The sequence below is a fragment of the Marmota flaviventris genome, chromosome 10 (assembly GCF_047511675.1).
Source record: "Marmota flaviventris isolate mMarFla1 chromosome 10, mMarFla1.hap1, whole genome shotgun sequence".
Classification (NCBI taxonomy): domain Eukaryota; kingdom Metazoa; phylum Chordata; class Mammalia; order Rodentia; family Sciuridae; genus Marmota; species Marmota flaviventris.
In genome coordinates, this window is record NC_092507.1 from 30,913,079 (window position 1) to 30,936,908 (window position 23,830).

Consider the following 23,830-nt stretch of genomic DNA (forward strand, 5'->3'; position numbering starts at 1 on the left):
TCTGTCCTGGCAATACTGGATGACCCAGGTGAATCCTTTCCATCTCTGGGCCTCAGTGTCTTCATGTGTGTAATTGAGGAAGTGTTGGATGAGTTAGGTTCTAAAGTTCCCTTCCTTTCTTCTTTTGCCCTTCTTCCTGGTACTAAGGATGGTACCCAGGGTTGGTGCTCTACTACTGAACCACATCCCCAGCCCCTCCCGTCCCCCACACCTTTTTTTTTTTGGTACTGAAAATTGAACTCAGGGGCACTTAAGCACAGAACCACATTCCCAGCCCTTTTTTGTATTTTAGAGACAGGGTCTCACTGAGTTGCTTAGAACCTTGCTAAATTGCTGAGGCTGGCTTTGAACTCGCAATTCTCCTGTCTCAGCCTCCCAAGCCGATGGGATTATAGGCGTGCGCCACCGTACCTGGCTCCCAGACCTTTTTGTTTTTTTGAGACAGGGTCTCACTAAATTGCCCAGACTGGCCTCAAACTTGTGATTCTCCTGCCTCAGCTTCCTGAGTTGCTGAGATGACAGGTGTGTGCCACCATGCCTAGCTGAATTTCCTGCCATTTCTAAACATCTGGTTCTGGGCCACTTGGTATCTTCCCACAGCACACAGGGGAGTTGCAGTTCTCTATAACCCACCTCTTCACTGCCTGATTCCCCTCTCTGTATCCTTCTCTGCATCCTTCCTAATCTCTTTCCTTCTGTAGCCATCTCATTTAATTCCAAAGGAGCTGATAAGAACAGGGCCAGTTGTCCCCATTCTGCCAATGAGGCCATGCTCTGACTTCTTTGGAGTGCCTGGGGAAGGTGGTTCCTCCCTCAGTGCTGACCTTCCCTGAGACCCTGGATGACCTCTGGGACACTTCTCTCAAGACAACCTTAAAACCAATCCAATCCACGGCTTGTGGATCAATGAGCCTGGAGGAACACGGGAGCCTATGTGTTTCCACTGCCAACTTAGACAACACTGCCACTCAGCTGAGTGACCATCTCTTGGTGACACAGCTATACTGGGTGCAGTTGAGAGAATCATGAGGTGTCTGTGAGCTTGGTGGCTTGGAACTTGGGGGCTGCTGCCTTTGGTGCCCAGCACAGAGCCCACCAATGCTTCCCTCCTCCCATGATTCTGCAGCCTCCTACCAGAGGCTCTTCTGCTGTCCTGCCCCCAAGCTATCTAACCCTTCCCTTCATGCTGCAATTGTAGATTCTTGCTGGTCTTCAGCTGCCTGGTGCTGTCCGTGCTGTCCACTATTCAGGAGCACCAGGAATTTGCCAATGAGTGTCTCCTCATCTTGGTAAGTGCTGAGAGTCCCTGTCCAAGGGAGGCTGTGGGCTGAGGGCTGAGGTAGGGAGAGGCTTCTAGGCTTTGAGTTGGAGAGCAGATTCCTGTGCTGAGTTCCCTTAGTTGGTAACTACCCCTCTCTGGGTATCATCCTCCATTATAGCCGGTGTAGGAGGACCTCCTGCTTCTATGGAGGCCTTATGATGGGCCCAATAGTGACAGGATGAGTAGGCTCCACCCTTATCAGGACAAGTCGGTAACTCCATCTCTGCCTAAACAAAAGGCACCAAACTAACACCCCTTGGGGGGAGACAGCTAATGGATAGCTGCCCCTTTATTTCAGCCAGGTAGAGCTAAGGATTCTGGGATGTTTGGGAGGGGAAGCAAGACTGAGGGATAGAAAAATCCCTGCAGCTAATGGTGGCAGAAAGGGGAGGACGGGCTCCGGCTTTCAGTTTTCTTAGAGAAAGTAGAAGTGGTCACTTCCTTTCTGGAATCCCCTTCAGCCCTAGCCCATGTAAGAACTGAGAGGGGTCAGGTGGAGGGGTCCGGTGGAGGGGTCTGGTAGAGGGTGCTGGCGCTCCTGATGCAGGACTCAGGCTGGGCCAGTCTCTGACCTGGAGAGTGGGCAGCAGAACTGAGGCCCTGATCCCGCAGGAGTTCGTGATGATCGTGGTCTTCGGCCTGGAGTACATCATCCGCGTCTGGTCGGCGGGCTGCTGCTGCCGCTATCGAGGATGGCAGGGCCGCCTCCGTTTCGCCAGAAAACCCTTCTGTGTCATCGGTATAAGGCTTTCCTCGATTTGCCTGACTCCCGACCCCAGGCCCCAGGGTTGACACCTTGACCCCGTCCCTAACCCTGGCCCTGGTTACTGACACTGACTAGGCAGACCATCCCAATCTGCCACCTCCTCACAGCCCCAGGAGACCCTGGGTCCTGTCGCAGCCCTACTGGTGACCTTGCCACCTCCTGCCCTGCAGACTTCATCGTTTTCGTGGCCTCGGTGGCCGTCATCGCCGCGGGCACACAGGGCAACATCTTTGCCACATCTGCGTTGCGCAGCATGCGCTTCCTGCAGATCCTGCGCATGGTGCGCATGGACCGACGCGGTGGCACCTGGAAGCTGCTGGGCTCCGTGGTCTACGCACACAGCAAGGTGAGGCTGGGCAAGCCGGAGGGCGAGGCTGAGTTGGGCAGAGGGACGGTCCTGAGCGGAGCCCTGGCTGGGTAGGGGGGGAAAGGGAGACTATGGACGGGGTGGGCATGGAGATTGGAAGCGGGGCAGGGCGGGGCTGGGGACAGGACCTAAGCTAGAGGCAGGGCCTACAGGGTGGAGCAAGTGGGGGCTGGAGCTGGGCATCAGCCGGGCCTAGGAGTCAGGGCCTGAAGCCGGGTTTGAGGGTGTCACTTGGAAGCTTCTGAGTTTGAAGGGACAGTTTTCACTGCCACTTGGAGAGCTGGGATGGGGCCTGAGGGTGGGGCTGGGAAGGGACTAGAATGTAGGTCCCCAAGCCTGTAAGTAGTGTTGGGGGGCAAAGCCAAGGGGTCTGGGGGTGGAGGTGCGAGCCTGGAACCGGGCAGGTCAAGGGCAGGACTGGGGTCCTGGTGGTCTCTAGGTGAGGCAGGGTTTCCTTGAAGTGAAGAGCTGAGAAAGGAAATGGAGAAGAGCCACTGCCAGGGGTTGGTGAGATCGGGTACTTTTATCCCCCTTCAGAACATGGTCCATAGGCCATAGGGAGCCCCTGCCCCTCTGGTAGGCACAGCTCCTCATGTCCCTTCACCTGCCTGGCAGGAGCTGATCACCGCCTGGTACATCGGGTTCCTGGTGCTCATCTTTGCCTCCTTCCTCGTCTATCTGGCGGAGAAGGATGCCAACTCTGACTTCTCCTCTTATGCCGACTCGCTCTGGTGGGGGACGGTGCGTAAGAGTCTGTGCAGGGCTGCCCTTCTCCTTGGGACTCTCCCCAGAAACTTCCTGAGACCTGTCCATTCTGCCCCTGAGGGTTGATCAGGCCCTTCTAGAACTAGAGCTGGGACCCCCTTTGACCAGCCCCTATGCCACTCTGCCCCCCAACCTACTCTGGTGGATTGCCCTGTTCCCATTAGCCCCCCGCCCGTCCCCGAGCCTTTGTGTACAGCACTGGAGAGGTATTAGGTACGCCCCTACTGCCCCCTTGAAAAGTCCTTGTCAACAACCCCTATGGAAAATATCTGGGGATGGGGGGAGAGAACCCTTTCCTTTTGACCAGTCTTCCACCTGTCTGTGCCCCCAACAACTTCTCGTGGGTGGCCTCTGTGATCCGTCTTGTGGATAACCATTTGTATCTCCAGATTACACTGACAACCATCGGCTATGGAGACAAGACACCACATACATGGCTGGGCAGGGTCTTGGCTGCTGGCTTCGCCTTACTGGGCATCTCTTTCTTTGCCCTGCCTGCCGTGAGTTCTGTTCTGCTATGTTGGTGGGGGAGGATGAGGGCAAGACTTTCTCAGTCCAAATCACAGATTTGTCCAGGCAGCCTTGGGTACTGACTGGAGAGAAGCCAACGCCTAGTCAGATGGGCAGGGATAGGGATACCCTGGTTATCTCCCCTCCCCACATTCCCCCAACCCTCCCTTATCCCCTTAGGGCATTCTCGGCTCCGGCTTTGCCCTGAAGGTCCAGGAACAGCACCGGCAGAAACACTTCGAGAAGCGGAGGATGCCAGCAGCCAACCTCATTCAGGTAAATGACACCCAGGAGGCCCTGTGGCACAGGCCCTATGACGCACCCACTTGGCGTGTTGGCCCCTGTGTGCCAATCCATGTGGCCCAGCCTCACAACTACAACTCCACTTTGAAGCTCAGAGAGGGATGTGGCATTTCTAGGGTCACGTGGCAAGGCACAGACAGAGCTGGGATGTTGACAGATTCATAAACTTTCCCTGGCACCAAATGCCCAGTTTGGTGCTCACTAGAGTTGCGCCATTGCCAACTCTGGCCCCAGCTCTGTGCAGCCTGGGTAGATGGGGGTCTGGACAGGCTCCTGTGAAGACCCAGCTCTGCTGCCCTTCAGCTGCGCAGCCATCCGCGGCAGCACTCTGGGCTCATTCATTCAGGCATTCCACAAGAAGCCACACGAATGAAGAGGTTTTGGTTCAAGTCTAGGCTTTTGAGAGCTCCAATATTTAGTAGCCAGGCAGGAAAAGAGCCTGCCAAGGAGACAGAGGAGGAGCAGCCAGAGGAGTGGGTGGGAAGCCAGGAGCATGTGGTCTTCGTTGCCCTCAGTGATGGGTGATCTGAGTGGCTGTGGGATGAGGCCAGGGCTTTATTTTCTGTGACCGTGTGATTAGGTGTTGGCTTCTCTCCAGTCAGAAGTGTGTGCAGGAGAACTCTGTGCAGGAAATGGTTTGGGGAATACTGACGCAGCCCACCTATGCATGCTCCCCCCACGCCACCCTCTGACCCCCAAACCCAAGTCTGACTCAGCCCCTCCTTATCTCTTTTACCCGGGTGAAACCCCCTCTCCCCATCCCCGCTATCTCCAGCCACCAGCCCAGGCTTTTCTTCATAATGTCCCTCGGGGCACAATGGCCACTGTCCCTTGAGAGCTGGCCTTCTGAGGGGCATTGTAGGGGCAGGCGGCTGGCACTGTTCGTGCCGAGAGACAGCTGGTATTGTAGTGCCCATAATTAATGAGACAGCTCTGGCAGCTGCTCTCCAGCCCATGCCAGGGGCCTAGGCAAGCAGGAAGTAAAAATATTTCTGTCTTTGGAAGGCGCCTGGCCGGTGAGGTCAACAGTGGCAACCCCATAAGGACAAGAGGCACCCAGAGAAGGGGGGTATACAGGGCCCAATTCTGCCTTGTCCTGCCTAGCAGCTTCCATGTCTCTCTGCCTTGGCTGATCATCCCACTCAGTCTCTCCTTGGCTCTTCTCCATATCTCAAAGACTTCCTCTTGTCCGACCTTCTTTCCTCCTGCTATGAAGGAAGTCCTGCAAGCCCATGGAAGCTGAGGGGCTGGTGGGTGATGCTCTTTCCTCCAACCAACCCCTCAGCATTCCTCAGCAACCCCTTTCTCAGTTCCTAGTGACAAGCAGCTAGGAAAGATAGAGCAGAGTTGCTGTTAGCAGTCAGCATTCATTCTCCAAACATTTGTGGGACACCTACAAGTGCCAGATACTCTACTTGGCTCTGAGATCGGTGCCATTAATTGAACACACAATAAATAGATATTTACCAGATGTGAAGAAGGGAGTTAACAGGAAGGTTTAACAGGGGGACCTGGCATTAAGTGCCTACTATGTGTCACCACTGAGCTTTGCATTGAATAGACAAACATGCTCACAGCATGCTGTTAGGTAAGTAGTAGCTGATTCGCTCTACGGGGGAGAATACTGAGGTTCTGGAACTTCATTTAGTTTGTCCACACTTGAAAGGGGTAGAACTGAGATTGGAAACCCACATCTGCCTGATGATAAAACCCCTGGTCTTACCCCTTTGCTCCAGGGTCCTTGACTCATGTTGATCTTCTGGGCCATCTTGGGCAAGTCGTTTCTCTCTAGGCCTCAATTTCTAGGTTGGCCTTGCTGGTGGCTATAGAGTTGGGACTGGCCTCTGGCTCTGCCAACCTTTGGCTGGCTAAGGACTAGGTTCCTTCAGGGGCAGAGGGCTGGTGGGGGCTGAGAGACCTCACTGATGCCCCATTTCTTCCACATATCCCCAGGCTGCATGGCGCCTGTACTCCACCGACACTAGCAGGGCCTACCTGACGGCCACCTGGTACTACTATGACAGTATCCTCCCATCCTTCAGGTAGGTCCTTCTGGGGTGGGAGTGGGTGGGGGCTGGCAGTAATACCCAGGGAGCACAAAGGGCTGGGATTCATCCCTGGAAGGTGGGGAGAGGGTGACAGCTCCCATGGGAGCATTTTGGGCTGGCTCTATAGGTTCTACCTTACTTAGAGCTTGGAAGATCCTCTCTCTGAGAAGCACACAGGACATAGGGCCTTGGTGGAGCTCTGCCCCACAGGCTGAGCCCAGCTCATGGAGCACTGTCAGTCAGAATGCTCACCCATTGGTGATGCCACTGAGGCCAGTGACACAGCCAGCTCATTTCCCTTCAGTCTCAAGTGGGGGACACTGGTGGCACTTACCAGCCTGGAGTATTGCAGCTGGTTGAAGAGAGTGTGGAATGGTCAGGAACACATGTGCCAGGACCTGCCCTGAGCCCCCATATGTGACTGGGCTCGACTGGGCCTCAGCACCCAGAAGAGAGTCTTCCCACTGGCCCTGGCTGAGCCTAGGCTGCACGGGGGTGGCTCCATTCAAGGGATTATTAATAGCATCACCAAGGTGCATGTGGCCAGGTGCCTGGCCAGCCCTGGGGCAGGAATGAAGACCGCGGATCTGGCACGCTCCCACAGGCAGGCGGGCGTGGGGTGCGCGGCTGGGCCAGGCTGCTGCGCTCAGCGCTTCTGCGCACCTTTTTTGCCTCATTAGTTCTCCAAGAGCAGCTGTTGCGTGATCCCACTTGCCCTCACCTGGCCTGTTCCAGCTCCCTCCCAGCCCTGTGGGCTTCCTGGGAGGGGCAGAAGAGAGGGCCCGGGAAGGGGGCATCACACTTCCCACCCCCATCTCCCTTCCTGGCAGAGGCAAGCTCCCACCTCGGAGACAGAGATGGCAGCTAGGTTAGACGAAGCCTCCTTTTCAGGAGCAGCCCTATTGACCAGGGCGAGGTGGGGAGTTGGGGCAGGGGCTGGATAGGTAGAAAGTGGTGTGAGGGAGGCGGGGAAATGGAGTCTGGTGGTCTGGGTCCCTTGGTTAGAGGGACAGAGCCTGGTTTGGAGATTTGGGGTCTATCGGACCTTCTGCTGCTCCCTGGGCCTCAGCTTTCTCATCCCTTTGGTGGGAAGGCAGGGGACAGTGGAGGGGGGCATTTTACTTTTTTGGCTTATGGTAGGAAGTGGCCTAGAGAGTCAGGGGGCAGCTCCAGGCCCAAATTCAGTCTCCAGGAACCCAGCAGCAGGCGTGAGCGCCACAGGAGAGGGAAGCTGGGCCAGCTGCCCTGTGAAATCTCCATCCTTGGTCTGTCTTCCCTAAAATCCATAGTCAGATCGGAAGGGTATGAATTTCAGGGCTGCTGCTGGCCTTCCAGCAGGCATAGTGCCACTGTGCCTCGATGAGCAGAGAGTCAGCTGAATTTGAGCTCCTATTTGCCACCTTGTGCGGGTGCTCTTGAGTTGTGCCCAGTCTGCACAACCAAACCTGGTGTCCCTGAGGATTTCCCAGGAACTGAGTGTAGAAAGGGAAGAAGAGAGCCATTGTCTTCCATCTTCCACCCCTGTTTGGTCTGGCCTGGCTTGGGTGTTTGTGAGCATCCCTATAGAGCAGGACCTGGCGGGTGAGCTCAGGAGCTCAGAGCCCACTAGGTGAGGGGGGTGGTGCCAGGGCCCTGCTTGTGGCTGATGGTGCCCTCTCCTGCAGAGAGCTGGCCCTCTTGTTTGAGCACGTGCAGCGGGCCCGCAATGGGGGCCTACGGCCCTTGGAGGTGCGGCGGGCGCCAGTACCTGATGGAGCGCCCTCCCGCTACCCGCCCGTTGCCACCTGCCATCGGCCGGGCAGCGCCTCCTTCTGCCCTGGGGAAAGGTAGGGGCCCCCTGGGGTCACCACCTCCTCTTGCTTCTCCTCCTCTTCTTCCATTCTCTGTCTTATCCTCCCTCAGACCTGCCTCCAGCTACTCTGTCGGTGTCTGGGCCTGTTTGGGGGCCTCCTGGGCCTCTTCATGAGGTCTGGGCGGTTGTCATCAGATGGCCAGACAGGTACAGACTGAGGGCCTCTCTGGAGAGGCCAGGCTGGACTCACCTTTTCGTTTCCTGGGACTCCGAGAGTCTGAGTGGGAGAGATGTCCGCACCATCCTACCCTGTCACCTCCCCCATTCATGCCATTGTCCTCTTTCTTTCTCTGTTCCACGTTCCCCTCACTCTTCCATCCCTGCACCCCCATCCCTCCCGGGAAGCTGGAGAGAGGAGGAGGCCGCTGGCCACAGGTGCTTACGGCTCAGGTAATCGTGGGCACCACTCTGGGTTGTGAGGGCAGGGAACCCCCTCCCCAGCATGTTGCTCTAGGAGGGGCTTGACCCTGCAGTCGCCTCTCGGGAACCAGATGCCAGCTGGAAAGAGAGCTCTGTGACTAAGACCGCTGTAGGACCTACGTAAACCCAGCCAGCAACTAATGCTCTTGTCTCATGCAACCCTTGTCCACAGCTTTGCTAATCCCAGCGGGTGCTCCTGGGATTCTCTTTTCTTCCTTACTGAGGTACTCTTTGCCACTCACAACGGTATCTTTCCCCTTGACCTGTCCCTCCCGGAGCTTTTGCATTTTGAAAGAAGAACCAAGAAAGAATGATGCTTGGCCTGCCCTGCCATGTGTTCATAAGTGGGGGAGCTCCAACATGTTTGGATAAGGGCAGCCCATTCACTCACAGCATGGGGACAAGCAGCTGCCTCTGTAGATTTAGCTTTGAGGTCGAGGGTTCAGTCCCCTTCATACCTTCCCCTGCCCTTTACCCATCTCTTTGTTTTGCCTCATCTTCACACGTCATCACTGAACCAACCAGATAGGCATCTGGGCCTTGAGCCTTAGCTGTAATTCTGAGCCCCAGGCCCAGAACAAGGGACCAGGGAAGAGGTGCCGTGGAAGCTTGCCTCTGCCACCTGATCTGTGTGTCCTTGAGAAAGTCATCAAATCACTCTGTTCCTGGCAGAAAATCAGTGATGTTTAGGCTGACTAGGAGCTCTGGGTTCTCTGAGTTTCTCCTGGAGGATAGAGTGATGAAGTGTTTTGGGCTGGGGGAGGGGTAGCGGGTAGCATCCCTTCCCTGTCCTTAGGGCACTTCTGGGCTAGGGGCTGAACAGGAAGTGGGGAGAGAGAGAGCACCCCTCCAGGTCTGGAACTGGAGGGAGGGGAAGGGAAGCATGTCTGGCCAGGCCAGGCTGGGAGCTCCCTGGGAAGAAATGTTCATGATATAGGACCACTTGGATTCTCCAGCACTGCCTGAAGGCCCTTCATCCTTATCCCCATCCCTACCAAACTGCGATTCACAGGCAGAAACTCAAAAGTTTTGGCATTCCAACAATCATGCCAAGAGCATGGGCTCTCTGCAGCTTCTAGGGCACTCTGGTCTCACCTTGCTTGAATAGGAAGGCATGAGAATGGAGGGGAGCCTGGAGCCTGGCACCTATAGAACTCCCAACGGCTTCTATGGGACCCTGAACTCACTGAAGCCCAGGAACAGATCACTGCTGAGGGCTTGGCTATCACTAACTCCCAGCCTATGTCTGTCTGTCCTGGAGTGTCTGTGTGTCTGGAACTCATGGTGATGGTGGTAGAGTGTCACTTCTTCCCAGAGACCCTAGAGAGCCAAGCTGTGTCTTCTAGGTCAGTCCCCAGGCTCAGGCTAAATGGTCTTGTCCTTAACCTTGGCTGTCTAGGTCTACTGCAGCTGGGATGTCTCCAGATATGTACCTACGCATACACACACCTGGTTGGCTACGTCCCCAGTGATGCTTGGGGATGGATCCAAACTAAGCATGTTCCCAGGAAGTAGAGCTCCAAGAAGCAGGACTTCTTGGGGGATGGCCAGGGGATGGCATTTCCTTTTAGGATTTTGTGTTGAGTTGCTCAAAGTGTGGTCTCCCACTGCCTGCATCAGCATCTCGTGGGGTGTTTGTCCGAAATGCAAATGCCTGGCCCTCTCTCCACACCTGCGGAGTTGGATTGGAGAGGAGGCCCAGGATTCTGCGTGTTCACAATGCTCCCAGGGGGTCCTTATGCAGACTGAGAACTTCTGCATTCTGGGGATGGAGCTGGAGGATGACTTGGGTGGGGGTCCTTTTTTCCCACCAGCCACCAGAAACCGGCCCCATCCTGGCAACTCCCCACGCTCTGCCCACCTGTCCCTTTGTCACTAACCTCTGTTCGTGTCTTGTTCTCAACTTTCCAGCCAGATGTTTAGTAATAAACGGAGTTTCTTTCGGATCCACGCCAGCTGGAGACCGAGGTACCCCCTCGCCTGCTCCTCCTGCCCCCACTCTTCCTCATCCCCCCAGCTTTGGGGGTTGGAGAGGGGGACAGGACGGGCCACGAACAAGGTGCATGTGCCTGCCGCCTGCCATCTGCCTCGGGGTCCTGATGAGCCCCTTGCCTTCCTGGGGATGCCTCTGCCAGGTCTGGGGCATGGGCCCAGTGTGCTGGAAGGGACACTTGCAGGAGCCTTGGGGATGCGCGCTGGCTCTGCCTCTGACCCCTGTATGATTTTGGTCAAATTGCTTCCCTTCTTTGGACCTCAGTTTTCCCTATGTGGAATGGGCAGATTGAACTAGAGGCTCTCTGAGGGTCTTTCCCACTCTGACTTTTGCTGGGCCTTGGGTTTAGCTTCTTGTCTCCCCACTGTCTGCCTGGAACGCGGCAGATGGCTGAAGGGGATAGGCCTGGCACCTCCCTAACTCCAGATCCCTAATGTAGCTGCATCACCACTGCATTCATGGTACCTGCCATGCCAGGACTTGCTGTGTGCCCTGGGGACACAGTGATGAATAAAACATGGTCCCTGGAGAGTTGCAAAGAGTAACTGCAGTTTGGTGCAGTGAGCGCAATAAGAGGAGGAAGCAGAGGGGCTGTGAAGCCTGAGTTGGGCGCTTAACCCAGAGGAAGCCCTGGAAGGGGTGGCTGTTAGCGGGGACATGGACCAGGCAAGTTGGCAAAAGAGCACAGCCATGGGAAACAAGTGCATAGCCCGGTTTGGTCAGTTCTGAGAGTGGGATGTCAGAGCTGAGGTTAAGGCAGGGCTGAGGTTAAGCCCCAGTGCTGCTTCATCTTGTTGGCATTGCCTGACATTTGAGTTCGTGGATCTCTGGTTTCCCTAAGGTGCCTCTGGAGTCTTGTGGTAGCAGATGAGGAGCAGAGCCCCTGGCTGTCATGTGCTTCTGTAGAAAAGCAGCATTTCTAAGAGATGTGGATTCTCCATCACAGTCTGGTCTGCACTCACTGGCCGTGTGTCTGTGGGCAAGTCACATAGCTGTCTGTGCCTCTGTTTCCTCAGATATGAAATGCAGATTGTTTTTTGTTTTGTTTTGTTTTGTTTGTTCTGGGCATTGAACCCAGGAGCACTTTAGCCCTGAGCTCCAACTCCAGCCTGAGACGCAGATCATAAATGCAGTATAGCCGGGCCCAAACTGCTTGGCGCCTACAAAATTGACCTTATTCAATTTGGTACATTTGGCAGTTAAGATCTCACTTTAAAAAACAGTTTGGGAACCATGACTGTAGGAAATGGGGACACACTGAAGGGTGAAGCTGAAGAGACTCCAGGTCAGATCTGACCCACTGCAAGATTGGCTGTAGTGGGCAGGATGGACAGAGGGGCAAGAGTGGGACAGAGAGGCCAGCTATGAGACTGTTTGCCTAGTCCCTGAGGAGGGGACTGGAGCGGAGGGGCCGTGTGCAGCCAGACAGTGGGGAGGCTGCCTTTGGCAGGCAGAGGATGAATCCTAAAGAAATTCCTGGTGCAAGTGGGTCTGAGTCCAGCAGGGCAGTCAGAGGGCAGTCAATGGCAACACTGACACTTCCTGAGGACAGCCACAGTCAGGCTCACCCTATCCTTCTCCTAGGCACCAACAGACCCCTTAGACCTCAGTTGTTTACTTTGGCACCTTCAACATTTTGAATTGGACAGTTCTTTCGCTTGGGGCTACACATGCTTTGTGGGATGCTTAGCAGCATTTCTGGCTTCTACCCATTGGATGCCAGGAACACCAATGCTGTGACAACCCCAGATATCTCCAGACGTTGCCAAATGTTCCTTGGGGGGTGAAATGCCCCAGTTGAGAACCACTGCCCTCGCCCTCACCCTGATCACTTGTCCTGGAAAAAGAACACAATCTCTGAGGCGGAGAAAATGGCCCAGGACTTGCCCCATCCCAGGGGAGCTCTGTGACCTCGGGCAAGTTGTTTCACTTCTCTCCTTATCGGTAAAATAGGGATGGAGAACCAGAGCCACTGCGTGACGTGGCGGAGAGGACTGAAAGCACCGAGGCAGGCAGGTGGGACACTGCGTGCTCTGATGAGCTTGGGAGGGAAGGAGCTCTTTGGTGCCCACTGTGTGCCAGGTTTCTTTCCATTTTTTTTGAGCTTTCAGGCTCCAGAGAGGCTGACGTGAGCTGTTTTCTGGGCTCTGCCCAAGGAGCAGGAATCCAGGGCTGCTCCTGGTAAAACTGTCTTCTTGCATTAAAGAGGAGCCCAGGGCCTCAGATGGCTGGAAAGTTACAGAACCCCCACAAACCCTGCTGGAAGCTCCCTCCACCGTCACAGAATCAGAGCTGGAAAGGGACCTTTCAAGGCCTCTAGTGCAAGCCTCAGACTCCTTCCTCCAAAAGTTCTGCTGAGTGCACACTCAGCTTGTTTGCACACTTCTTGAGATAGAGGTCACCCCTCCCTTCCCCAGAACGCCATTGGTGCCTGATGTGCTGGGTGCAGCGATCCAGAGTTCCAGGCCCTTGACTGGAGCTCAGGGCCTTCTCCAGCCTTCTCTCTTCCTCTCCAGCTTGGAGGAGTGGAGGACAGGGGCAGGGGTTGCACGGATGGGCAGGGTGGTGGGGTGCTTGCCAGCATGAGGAGAGCCCGCAGGAATGGCTCTGCAGGGGAAAGTTTGGGAAAGCCAACCTCAAACTTCGGTTGGAATCTTTGGGATGTGTCGAGGGGACCCTGGGGCCTGACCTTCCCTTCTGATATCCTAAGGGCTCCAATACCTGACCTTTAACCTCTTCCCTCTGGGCAGAGGCCCCTCCCCTAAGGATGGCCCTACATCCGGGCCACCTTCCCGAAGGTGCCCCTGGTTTCGAGATCTCTTACCTCAGCAGCTGGGCTCTATACCCTCCACCCCATGCCCTGGGCATGGGGGACCTTGGTACCCACCCAACCTCGAAACCAGAATGTGTCCTTTGCTTAATTGTTGATCTGAAAGTCCCTGAGAGTAGGTGACAGTCTCCTTCCTCAACCCTGCCCCACCTCAGGCCTCCTTTGAGACTGGCTGGTGCCCCTCTGAGCTGGTGCCCAAGGCAGTGGGGGCCCCAAAGCTGTCTGCAGGGATCCTCCAGTGGCACATGGCATCAGGCAAGGCAGCTATGATGCCAAGGGCATAGGGTGGAGGATGTTGGCATAGGTCTGACCCAAACAGCAATAATGTGGTCCTTGAACTTCTTGGACCAGAGTTACTCTACCAGGTACTGGTTAATCAGGGCCTTTCATGGTGATGGTAAACCCATGGCCTCCTTCCACCCCCGCCTGTCTCCCTCCAAGGTTTGGGGGATGTGGTGAGGGGCTGGGTATAGTAAGGGGAGCCTAGAGCGTGTGTCCAGATCTGCATGTGTGTGCTCATGTGCACACAGACAGTGTAAGCTGAACTGGGAACTGAGTAGCACTGAAGGGGGAATCTTCTAGGGAGATCCAGGACCCCATGGTCCAGGTGAGCAGAGCTCAGGCAAGGGAGACCACGGAACAGGTTACTGAAATAGATCTTCACTGGGAGGGCGGGTACCAGGCACATCCTAGGCATACAGCACCCAGACTCATGAGGCTTAGGCCCTCAACGGACATCACACTGCACTGTCCACTGGCACTTCACACAGAAGCCCGTGTGTTGGAGATCTTATTTTGCAGAGCCCATCTGCATGGCTAGATCAGGTCCTAAAACCCTGACCTGACCCATGCCGAATCAGATAGCTCCAGCAGTGGGGAAAGGAGAAAATACAAGCTGACACATGTCCACACATACCATGTGTATACACTCTGCTACCTCTGTACCCACACTGTCACATGTGCACACACATGCCTCCTTGACTCCACCCAGCCTCTCCCTGGTACAGTGAGGACTGGAGGCCTACCTCAGTGTGCATGGCCAGGTGAGCTTCCCCATCCCTCAGCAGCCTGTCTGTGCCCAACGGGGTCACTGCCTCCACCCTCCAACCACCCGTGGGCCAGGCCCAGATCCTTCGTCCTCCTGTCTTGTCTGATTCCTTCTTGGGTTTCTCTCAGTCCTTTCACTCTGACATCTGTCTTCTGTGCACCCTTATCTGTCTTGGCAAAGAGGGGTGGGAGGTGGGACTGGGTATGGGATGGGCTCCAAATGACCTCCCTTCAGCTTCTTGTTGGAGTCAGGGCCCCCCTCACCACACCGTTGTTCCATCCTAGAAAGTCTGTTTGGTGGGGAATCCAGACCCAGTAGTCACCCCCAAGTCCTAGATCAGCATTGTCCCCACTCACCTCCTGCCCCAGCACCAGCTAACTTGGCTCTCTCCCCAACCTGCCCTGCTCTGCTAGCAGCCGGATGGGCATCAAAGACCGCATCCGCATGGGCAGCTCCCAGCGGCGGACTGGTCCTTCCAAGCAGCACCTGGCACCTCCACCAATGCCCACCTCCCCAAGCAGCGAGCAGGTGGGTGAGGCCACCAGCCCCACCAAAGTGCAGAAGAGCTGGAGCTTCAATGACCGCACACGTTTCCGGGCCTCTCTGAGACTCAAACCCCGCACCTCTGCTGAGGGTGAGCTCCCAGAAGTTTGGGGTCCAGGACCTGCCAAAGGGGGTGGGGATGGACTCTGGTTTTCTAGTCTATAAGATGGGCATCATAACACTTGCTTTGCTGTAGCCTGGGCACCAGATTATTGGAGATCAAATGGGAATGTAGAGGGTGGCATTTGATAGTGGTTGAGGGCACAGGCTTTGGAGCTAGGCTGCTTGGATCTGAATTCTGGCTCTGTCACTTCAGCAAGTGACCTAATTTCTTTGGGCCCTACTCCACTTCCCTCACCTGTAAAATGGGAACAATAATAGTATCTGCTTCAAGGGCTGTTGTGAAGATTGAGATAATCTATGGAAGGTGAACAAAGAGTTTTTGGAATATAGTAAGTGCTCCATTAAAGCTAGATGACGCTGGGTGCTGTGGCACACGACTGTAATTCCAGTGGATCAGAAGGCTGAGGTAGGAGGATCATGAGTTCAAAGCCAGCTTCAGCAACTTATCAAGGACCTAAGCAACTCAGTGAGACCCTGTCTTTAAATAAAAAGTATAAAAGGGCTGGGGATGTGGCTCAGTTGTTAAACACCCTTGGGGTTGATCCCTAGTACCAAAAAAAAAAAAAACAAAAAAAAACAACCCAGCTAGATGACAATGAATGTGCCTTGGAAAGATCAGAAATCCACATTTCATGAGCCCTGATGGGATTATCTCATTTGCTTCTCCCATGACTCCACTTTCATTCCCACTTTATAGACATGGAAATTGAGATTCTCAGCTCATGCGTGGCAGAGCTCCTGTCCTCCCACAGGCCTGTCCAGTTCCAAAGCCCAGGTTCTCTGCCCTCCAGTGCAGCTTGCACACATGAGACTGGTGTCTGAGGGGGGTCACTTTTCAACTGTTGGAGGGGGACTGTTTTGAGTTCTAGTTCTCCCTATAACTCACACTGTGACTTAGGCCAGTTCTGTGCCTCAGTGTCCCCTTCTGGAAAATGGAAGTGTTGGACTGGGTCCCCTGGCAGACTCTTCCCAGCTGCAGAACATGCTGCAGGGCGGGCCTCAGAAGGGGAAATGGGATGTGAGTGGACAAGGATGGTGGATGAGGACTGGAGGCACTTTGTCCTTGGAAGAAGTGGGTAGCCATGCTACCTCTGCCTGTACTGCATCAAGATGTTGCTGGCTGACGACTCAGCCTTTTCCTGGAAAGTTACAGAAGACACAAACCAGTCTTTGGGAGGTGCTGGTCCATAGAAACCTGGGCAAGGCTGGTGCCAGGGACCTCCTTTACTGCCTGCTCATGCCCCTTTCTTTTGGTGGGTGAGGAGAGTATTGCCTTTCTTCCAGGGCAGAGTGCCAGCCCCAGAGGAGCTGTTCCTCTTATCCTGGTTTTAAGGGCCTTGCTTCCCACAGCTGGCCAGAGGAGCCCTCCCTGCGCCTCCATCCCCTGTAGCTGGAGGATAAGATGGTGCATGATTATGTGCAAAGTATCAGGTGCCTTCTCTCCAGGGCTCTCTGTCCTGCATGGTGGGGCCAGTGGGACTTCCTCCAGGGCTATGTTTATCACATTTTCCCCAGGTCAGACCAGATGTGCCCTAAAGCAGCTGTCAATCATCTGACATCTGGCAGATGTTTGCTTTGTCTGACTACAGGGACAGATGGGCATGTAGCAGACTGGGTTTTTCCATGCTGGGTAGGGTTGTGAAGGGCAGAAGCAAGGGAGGCAGGAGCCTGGTCTGTCTTGTGCCCCAAGAAGGTTCTGGTCCCTTTCTGGTCCTGTCTTCTTATCAGTACCTCCATGGAGGTGGGGGTTGGAGTGGCACTTTCTGCTGCTGACCCTTGAAACACATGGCTGCCCCTGTCTTTTCAGAGGGCCCCTCAGAGGAAGTAGCAGAGGAGAAGAGCTACCAGTGCGAGCTCACTGTGGACGACGTCATGCCAGCTGTGAAGACGGTCATCCGCTCCGTCAGGTGAGACTGAAGCCTGAGGTGAGCACCCTCTCCCATCTGCCACCCACTGCTGCTCCCCATCTGGGCCCGCTCTCATGGCCATGCCTGGCCTAGCTCCCAGTGTGCCAGACGCTGCCCGGATGGAGAATGGGCAAGGTGGGGAGGTGGCATATGGCTCCCTGCAGGGTTTGCTCTTACATATCATGCCCAGAGGGCCAGGCTCCAGTGGCACAGCTGCCCATCATGGTCCCTGTCCTCACACATGCAGTACCCTCCCGGTCTCTTCTGCTCTGCCTCTCTGCTCCTCTCCCTTCTCTGTCTCCCACTTTGTGCCAGCTTCTTTACTTCTCTTTCCCCAGCTGTATCCATGCCTGCCTGTTTCTCCTGGGGTTTGTCTATGCACCCTTTCCATGCATCTCTCTGATTCTCAGCCTCCTTTTGTCCTGATGTCTCAGACTCTCTCCCTGCCTGTTTCCCCTAGGACTTCTTTAGATCAATGCTTTTCAAACCACAGGTCAAGGCGGTTTGAAATCAACTTAGGGAAACCAAGTTAGTGGGCCTTGATCAACATTTAAAAACATATGAGAATGCATTTCTCATATTAAGGGCAAATAATGTTTATGAAATTTATATTTCAGTTATCTGTGTGTGTATGCACGAGTGCTCATGTGTGCATGTGTACTAGTTTGTGCTGTAACACGGTAGGTCTTGGTCAAAAATTTTGAAAGCCCCTGCTCCACTGCCTATCTCCCTGTCTCAGGAGTTAAGTGGGGACCTGTAGCCATGGCCCAGTCGCAGATTTGGCCCCAACTCATTGGCAAGGAATTCTGGCTCAGTCTTCATTTCTAGCTCAGTTCTAGCTCCAGAGACCTCTGAACCCCTTGCCTTCTGGACTCACTTCCTCTCTTCCCTAGCTCATGCACCTGCCCATAAGCCTCTTCCCTTTGTGTTCTTTTTGACATCAGTGAGCTGGATTCTCTCTCCAGGGTCTGAGGCTACTCCTCAATCCCTTTCCACACATCCTGTCTATCCCCTCATGTGACCACCATCTGGAACACAGTGCTTGAGCTGTGAGTGCCAGGTCATCTCCTTGGCCACCTGTAGACCTCTTGCACCTGTAGATCTCTTGCCCCAAACCCCTTCCTCCTCCTGGGTCCCCATCAGGGGGCAATGGCACCACCATCAGCCATGGGAGTCATCCTGAACTCAGACTCAGAAGCCTTTCAGTCCCATCTCCTGAACCACTTAACAGTTGTCCATTACTCTACCCCACTGCCTCTCTCCCAACTCAAGCCTGTTCCCTGGGGCTGATCTTCCTGCTCCTGACTCTGACCCTCCAGGTCACATCTTCATGTGGGCTAGCACAGCAGTCATGCCAAAGCAGAGTGAATGACCCACCCCTCCCAGTGCCCATGCTCTGCCAGAGATTTGGGGCTCTTTCCCACCTCCTTCTCATGGCTCATCTCCTCCCTGTCTCCTCACACTGTCCCGTAACCCCTGGACTGCCCCCTTTCCATCATGTCCTTGTTCCTGCCACTTACAGCTGAATGTCACTCACACACCTCTATGCCCTCTGCTTCCCACAGCTCCCTTTATCCCCTTCTGCTTGCTCGGGGCACCTCCAGCAGAGGTCCTCCCTTCTTGTGGCCCTGCTATCTTTCTTCATTCTTTGAACATGGTTTTTGTCATCCCATAATTACCTATGTCCTTTCAGTCTCTCATTCCAGCCGGGGGCTCTGAATCCTCTCCGGTACCCAGGGCCCCCAAAGCTGTGCCAAGTATTTGTGGGGTGAATGCAATATTCCTTCCCCGACATGGTCATCCTCAACAGTTGATGTTCACAGATGCCCCCTGTGTTTTACCTAGCCAAGGGCATCAGGCCCAGTCCCTGCCATCCCAGATTAATCCAAATATAGGACATGAAAAAACACCAAGAAACCTGTGGGGTACAGAGGTGGTTAGGGAGGCTGGGGACCCAGTTGCTAGTGGTGGTGCAAGAAGGAATTGCCCTGGTGGTCAATAAGTGGGTAACAGACATGGAGAGGGGGCTGGAAAAGAATCCCATACTGGAACAGGATGGTCCCTGAGAACCCCTCCCTTGACAGGATTCTAAAGTTCCTGGTGGCCAAAAGGAAATTCAAGGAGACACTGCGACCTTATGATGTGAAGGATGTCATTGAGCAGTACTCCGCAGGGCATCTGGACATGCTAGGCCGGATCAAGAGTCTGCAGACTAGGTGGGTACCCTGCCAGCCCAGACCTGGGAGGTTGAGGCAGGATGATCACAAGTTCAAGGTGAGCCTTAGCAACTTAGCGAGACCCTAAGCAACTTAGTGAGACCCTGTCTCCAAACAAACAAACAACTAGGGATGTGGCTCAGTGGTTAAGCACCCCTGGATTCAATCACTGTACCAAAAACAACAACAACAGGAAAAAAAAAAAAAAAAAACAGAAGGAAGATCTGTTATGTTTTAAAAGGATCCCTCTAAAGGTGCGATGGTGACAATGGACTATAAGATAGCAAGGGTAGAAACAGATGGAAATGCCTACTTCAGACATCCAGGTCAGAGATCATGGGACCAGGGTGCAGCTGGGGAGGTGGAATGAGTGGTCAGATTGTAGATCTGCTCTTTCTCTTACACCTTATCAGAAAATCCTACTGGGGGAGAATGACAGAGGGTAGAAGGGAGGGTGGACATGATCAATATGTGAGATATGCATGCATGGAAATATCACAGTGAAACCTATTTATTTGTACAATTAGTACATATTAGTGTTAAAAAAAAAAGGAAAAGAAACCCTACTGATGGGGTATGATGGGGTGAAAGAAAGAAGAGAATCAAGGATGAAGCCAAGGTTTTCGGATTGAGCAAGAAGAAAAAGGAAACTGCCATTTATTGGCACAGAGAAGGCAACAAGTACAGCAAATTTCAATCAGGAGAATTGGAACTGGCTGAGTTTGTGTGATGCCCATCAGCCCTCAAAGGGGAGTGTTGCACTGGCAGTGGATGTAGGGATGTGGAGTATGGAGGAAAAGTTCGGATGGGGAAATAGATTTGGCCCTGGGTTTGACCCCTAGAAACACACACACACACACACACACACACATATTTGGTGTTGACAAGGTATAGAGGAATTGAAACTATGGACTTGAAGATACGACCTAGCAAGTGGGAGTAAATTGAGAGAAGAGGCTTCAAAGGCAAGCTGTGGGGCCTGCAATGTTTAGAGGTTGTGGAGATAGAGGTGGACTCAGCCAAAGAGACCAATACCAGCTGGGAGGTAGGGGTAGAACTGGGAGAGGGTGTTTCAGAATTCAATTGAAGAAATGTTTGCAGGAAGAATGGGTGATCAGCTGTATCCAGTGAAATGAGGACTGAGAGTTGATCATTGGATCTAGTAACATGGAGTTCATTTGGGAACCTAACAGTAGTTTTGGTGAAATGGTGAGGTAAAAACCTTACTGGATAGGTTTAAGAGTGAAAGGAAGATCATGGCACACCTGTAATCCCAGCTACTTGGGAGGTTGAGGCAGGAAGATCTCAAGTTTGAGACCAGCCTGGGTAACTTAGTGAGACTCAGCCCCAAACTAAAATATCTTTACAAAGGGTTGGGGATAGCTCAGTGCTAGAGAAGCCCTGGTTCCATCCCCAGCCCCAAAGGCATGGGGGACATAGAAGAATTTCACTGTGAGAGCAGAAAAGATGGGATCAGCTCTAGCCTTATAACTCATGTTCCCAGGTATCTACCTCTTTCCCTTTCCCAGTCCACTATTTCCCATCTCTCCTCTATGTTTTACTGGCCATGTTTATGTATTGGTGCCTTTGCTCGGTCAGTTGGGGAACCCCAAAGCAAAAGCTAGTTTCCCTGCTTCAACTCAAGCCTCCATTTGGCAGTGCAAAGTCCTCCTTCCTCAGTGGCCATTCCCACAGGTGAAGACTGTGTCCTCCCATTCAAAAGGCAACCTAGAATTCTTGTGGAAGGGAGGAGCATCAGGTATCCAGGACCTTTGATGGTTCCTCTTCCTCACAGGGTGGACCAGATTGTGGGTCGGGGACCCGGGGACCGGAAGGCCCGGGAGAAGGGCGACAAGGGACCCTCAGATGCGGAGGTGGTGGATGAAATCAGCATGATGGGACGCGTGGTCAAGGTGGAGAAGCAGGTGAGTGTAGGATGGACCGTCGCAGGGGCCAAGAAGCTGATCGTCGTCTAGAAGCACTCGGGGGGCGGGGGACGCAGGAACCAGAAGAGGGGAGGGTGCGTTTCTCTGAGCCACAGCCCAGAACACCCGACCAGACAGCCCCACCCGGGCCCACGCGTCCAGTACTTGGCCAAGCTCCGCCCCACATACAAGCCCCGCCCCTCAAAAAGCCCGCCCACTCCTGCTAAAGCATCCGGGTAAGCCTGTCAGCTCTGCTGAGCCCTGCCTGTGAGGCGCTGAAGCCTCGCCCAAACCCACCTACTTCTCTTAACCACTCCCCTCTCAGTTTCCTCGGTCTTATGGACGGTTCGAGTTACGGCTAAATTTCTTCCGGGAACACACCCCAGCTTCCCAGCTTCCTCCCGCCCCCAAATTCCACCCTAGACGCCGCTCCCAGATAAGTCCCGCCCAGGCCCCACTCACCGCTTGAGCCACGCCCGCCACGCCTCCTGCCGCGCCCCTTCCGGCCAACTCCCGCCTTCCAGTGGTGCCCCGCCCCCGAGTCCCAGCCGAACGCCTCCTCCCAGCTGCGCCCCGCCCCCAGGTGCAGTCCATCGAGCACAAGCTGGACCTGCTGTTGGGCTTCTATTCGCGCTGCCTGCGCTCCGGCACCTCGGCCAGCCTGGGCACCGTGCAAGTACCGCTTTTCGATCCCGACATCACCTCGGACTACCACAGCCCCGTGGACCACGAGGACATTTCCGTCTCCGCACAGACGCTTAGCATCTCCCGCTCGGTCAGCACCAATATGGACTGAGGGGCTTCTCAGGGGCCGAGCAGCCCTCGGCCTAGCGCTCGGACCCGCCCCTTGAGGCCTCCGAACTCTTCTCTTACTTGAACTCGCTCCCTTGCGGGGAGAGAGGCCACACGCAGTATTGAGCAGCCTGGGTGGGCGAGATGCCCGCTGCGGGTGCCAGAGCCCAGCTCCCACCCCAGGAGCGTGAGATGCCAGGCCATATGGAGGGCAGCAGCAGCGGCTGCCCCGTGGCCTTTGGGTCCCTCGGTTCCCTGCCCACTCTATCAAGGCCCAACATGGCCTGCCTGGCAGGGGATACTGCCCAGGAGTAGGAGCCGGGTACTAGGGCACTGGGCCCTGACCCAGCTTCCAGCTATGCAAGGTGAGGTCTCTGGCCTGCCCTTCAGACAGAGCAGGGAAGTCCTCCTGCCAAGTCCCCACCCCACTTGGGGATGGGTCCAAGGTGCCCCCGCAGGTACCCACAAAGCACAGAACCCTGCCAAAAGGCAGATGGGCATCATATATGCAAATTATATTGAATATGCAACTTTGGGGACCCCCATGGGGTCCCTCTGCCCCTCTCCTATGGGAGATGGGCTTCCAGCAGTAGCTGGTCTCAGGCTGCTTGGCCATGACCCCATCCCCATTCTTTGGCTTACCACCCCATTCCTACTCAGCATGGGGCCTGTTTCTCTCCTGCCCTCTCCCAAGAGCAGTGCTTGGGCCTTTCTTTCCATTTGCAGGTGTCACCTCCAGGGGCTTCCTTTTCCTGCTGGATGTCCTCTCCTCTCTTTGGTCCTCCAGACACCTTTGACAGCACAAGTTTCTGTATTTTCCCCACACTTCCCAGACAATGCTCCATGGACAGTCACACAAATTCCTTTAGCTTCTCCAGAGAAATCCTCACGTTCATACTGATGCATAAAACCACACATGCTTGAACACATGAGCACAGAGTCACTCAGCCTCTCCTGAGTCTCTGCAGCTGAGCTAGTGGACTATCCTTTCCACTAAGAGGAAGCCCCTCACTCCCTCTGACCAGAAGAGGGAGCTTTAAAGTCTGTCCTGGCCCAGGGCTTTACCAGCTCCCCTTCCTCAAGAAGGTAGACTCCTTACTGGACCAGGAACCCTAACTGCTGCTTCTGCCCCTGAGGGCCCTCCTTGGTGTCCCCACAGCACAACTCAGGCCTAGGCCTCTGGGACCCTCACACCACTGGAGAGACCCCAGGCCCACTCCTTCCTGGTCCCAGAGAGCATAATAATGCACTTGGATGATATACCACCTGTGTACCTGCCTCTCACCTGCACTGCTCCCTCCCTACTTCTCCACTTCAGTTGGCAGCCCCGCATCTTGCATAAGTGCCCATCCACTGCAGGCCCTCAGCCCCACTTTCAAATCCCCACTCCTGCGTTCCTCTTCTGCAAAGCCAAGCAGGTGGCAGGAGGGTGAGGGGTAGTGGATCAATGGCAACCCTCTGTGGGGTACCAGGGAACAAGGGGGCTGAGGCCAAGCTGCCTGCATCTCATAACTGGGGACCTGCATGCACCAGCACCAGGGCTTGGGTTGGATCTTGCTCAGCCCCAGGGTGCCCAGCCTCTGCCCTACCATGCCCTCTGCATGTACCATCATGCCCCGGATGGAGCCTATCCTGGCTCGCCTCATTTGCACTGCACTGTCTTTAGAGAGCCACCCCTCCATCCCTTCAGAGACAGATCTTCAGAGAGGGCAGGAGAATAGGATTACCCTGTGACCAAAGGAGGCATGGGAAGCAGCCCTCCCTCCTTCCACCATTGAGGTTCCCTCACCAACCTGGTTCTCAAATATGCAAGTACCTCACTTTGTTAACTTATTAACTTATTGGTTTCATTAAAGTTTTCAGTAGGAGGTGGTTGGTCTTGGTTTTGTTTGGTGGCTGTGGATGAGGAATTTGATTTGGGGGTAGGGACAAAGAGATTTGGATTAGTTTGGACTCTTTCTTGTATATAGAAAAAATCCAATCCCATATGGCTTGCGCAAAACATGAAATATGACCCAGAGAACTAAAGAGGGGATAGATTTGGCTTCATGTTCAGTTGGATCCAGGTGCTTAGATGTGTGAGGAATCTGTCTCCTGTTTC

The 23,830-nt window shown here is 54.5% G+C and overlaps 1 protein-coding gene across 1 annotated transcript in view; it reads left to right on the forward strand.

Moving 5' to 3' along the window:
• The window catches only part of Kcnq4 (potassium voltage-gated channel subfamily Q member 4), a 51,462-nt gene extending 27,900 nt beyond the window's left edge, over nt 1–23,562 (forward strand). Inside the window, exons 2-14 of the mRNA XM_027937417.2 lie at nt 1,199–1,289; nt 1,934–2,060; nt 2,258–2,433; nt 3,070–3,195; nt 3,609–3,719; nt 3,910–4,005; nt 5,986–6,074; nt 7,745–7,906; nt 14,637–14,857; nt 16,697–16,796; nt 18,881–19,012; nt 20,808–20,937; nt 21,521–23,562. Coding sequence (XP_027793218.1) covers nt 1,199–1,289; nt 1,934–2,060; nt 2,258–2,433; nt 3,070–3,195; nt 3,609–3,719; nt 3,910–4,005; nt 5,986–6,074; nt 7,745–7,906; nt 14,637–14,857; nt 16,697–16,796; nt 18,881–19,012; nt 20,808–20,937; nt 21,521–21,733 — 1,774 coding nt within the window. The 3' untranslated portion in view covers nt 21,734–23,562. The remainder of the gene's footprint in view (nt 1–1,198; nt 1,290–1,933; nt 2,061–2,257; nt 2,434–3,069; nt 3,196–3,608; nt 3,720–3,909; nt 4,006–5,985; nt 6,075–7,744; nt 7,907–14,636; nt 14,858–16,696; nt 16,797–18,880; nt 19,013–20,807; nt 20,938–21,520) is intronic.
• Nucleotides 23,563–23,830: the final 268 nt, after the last annotated feature.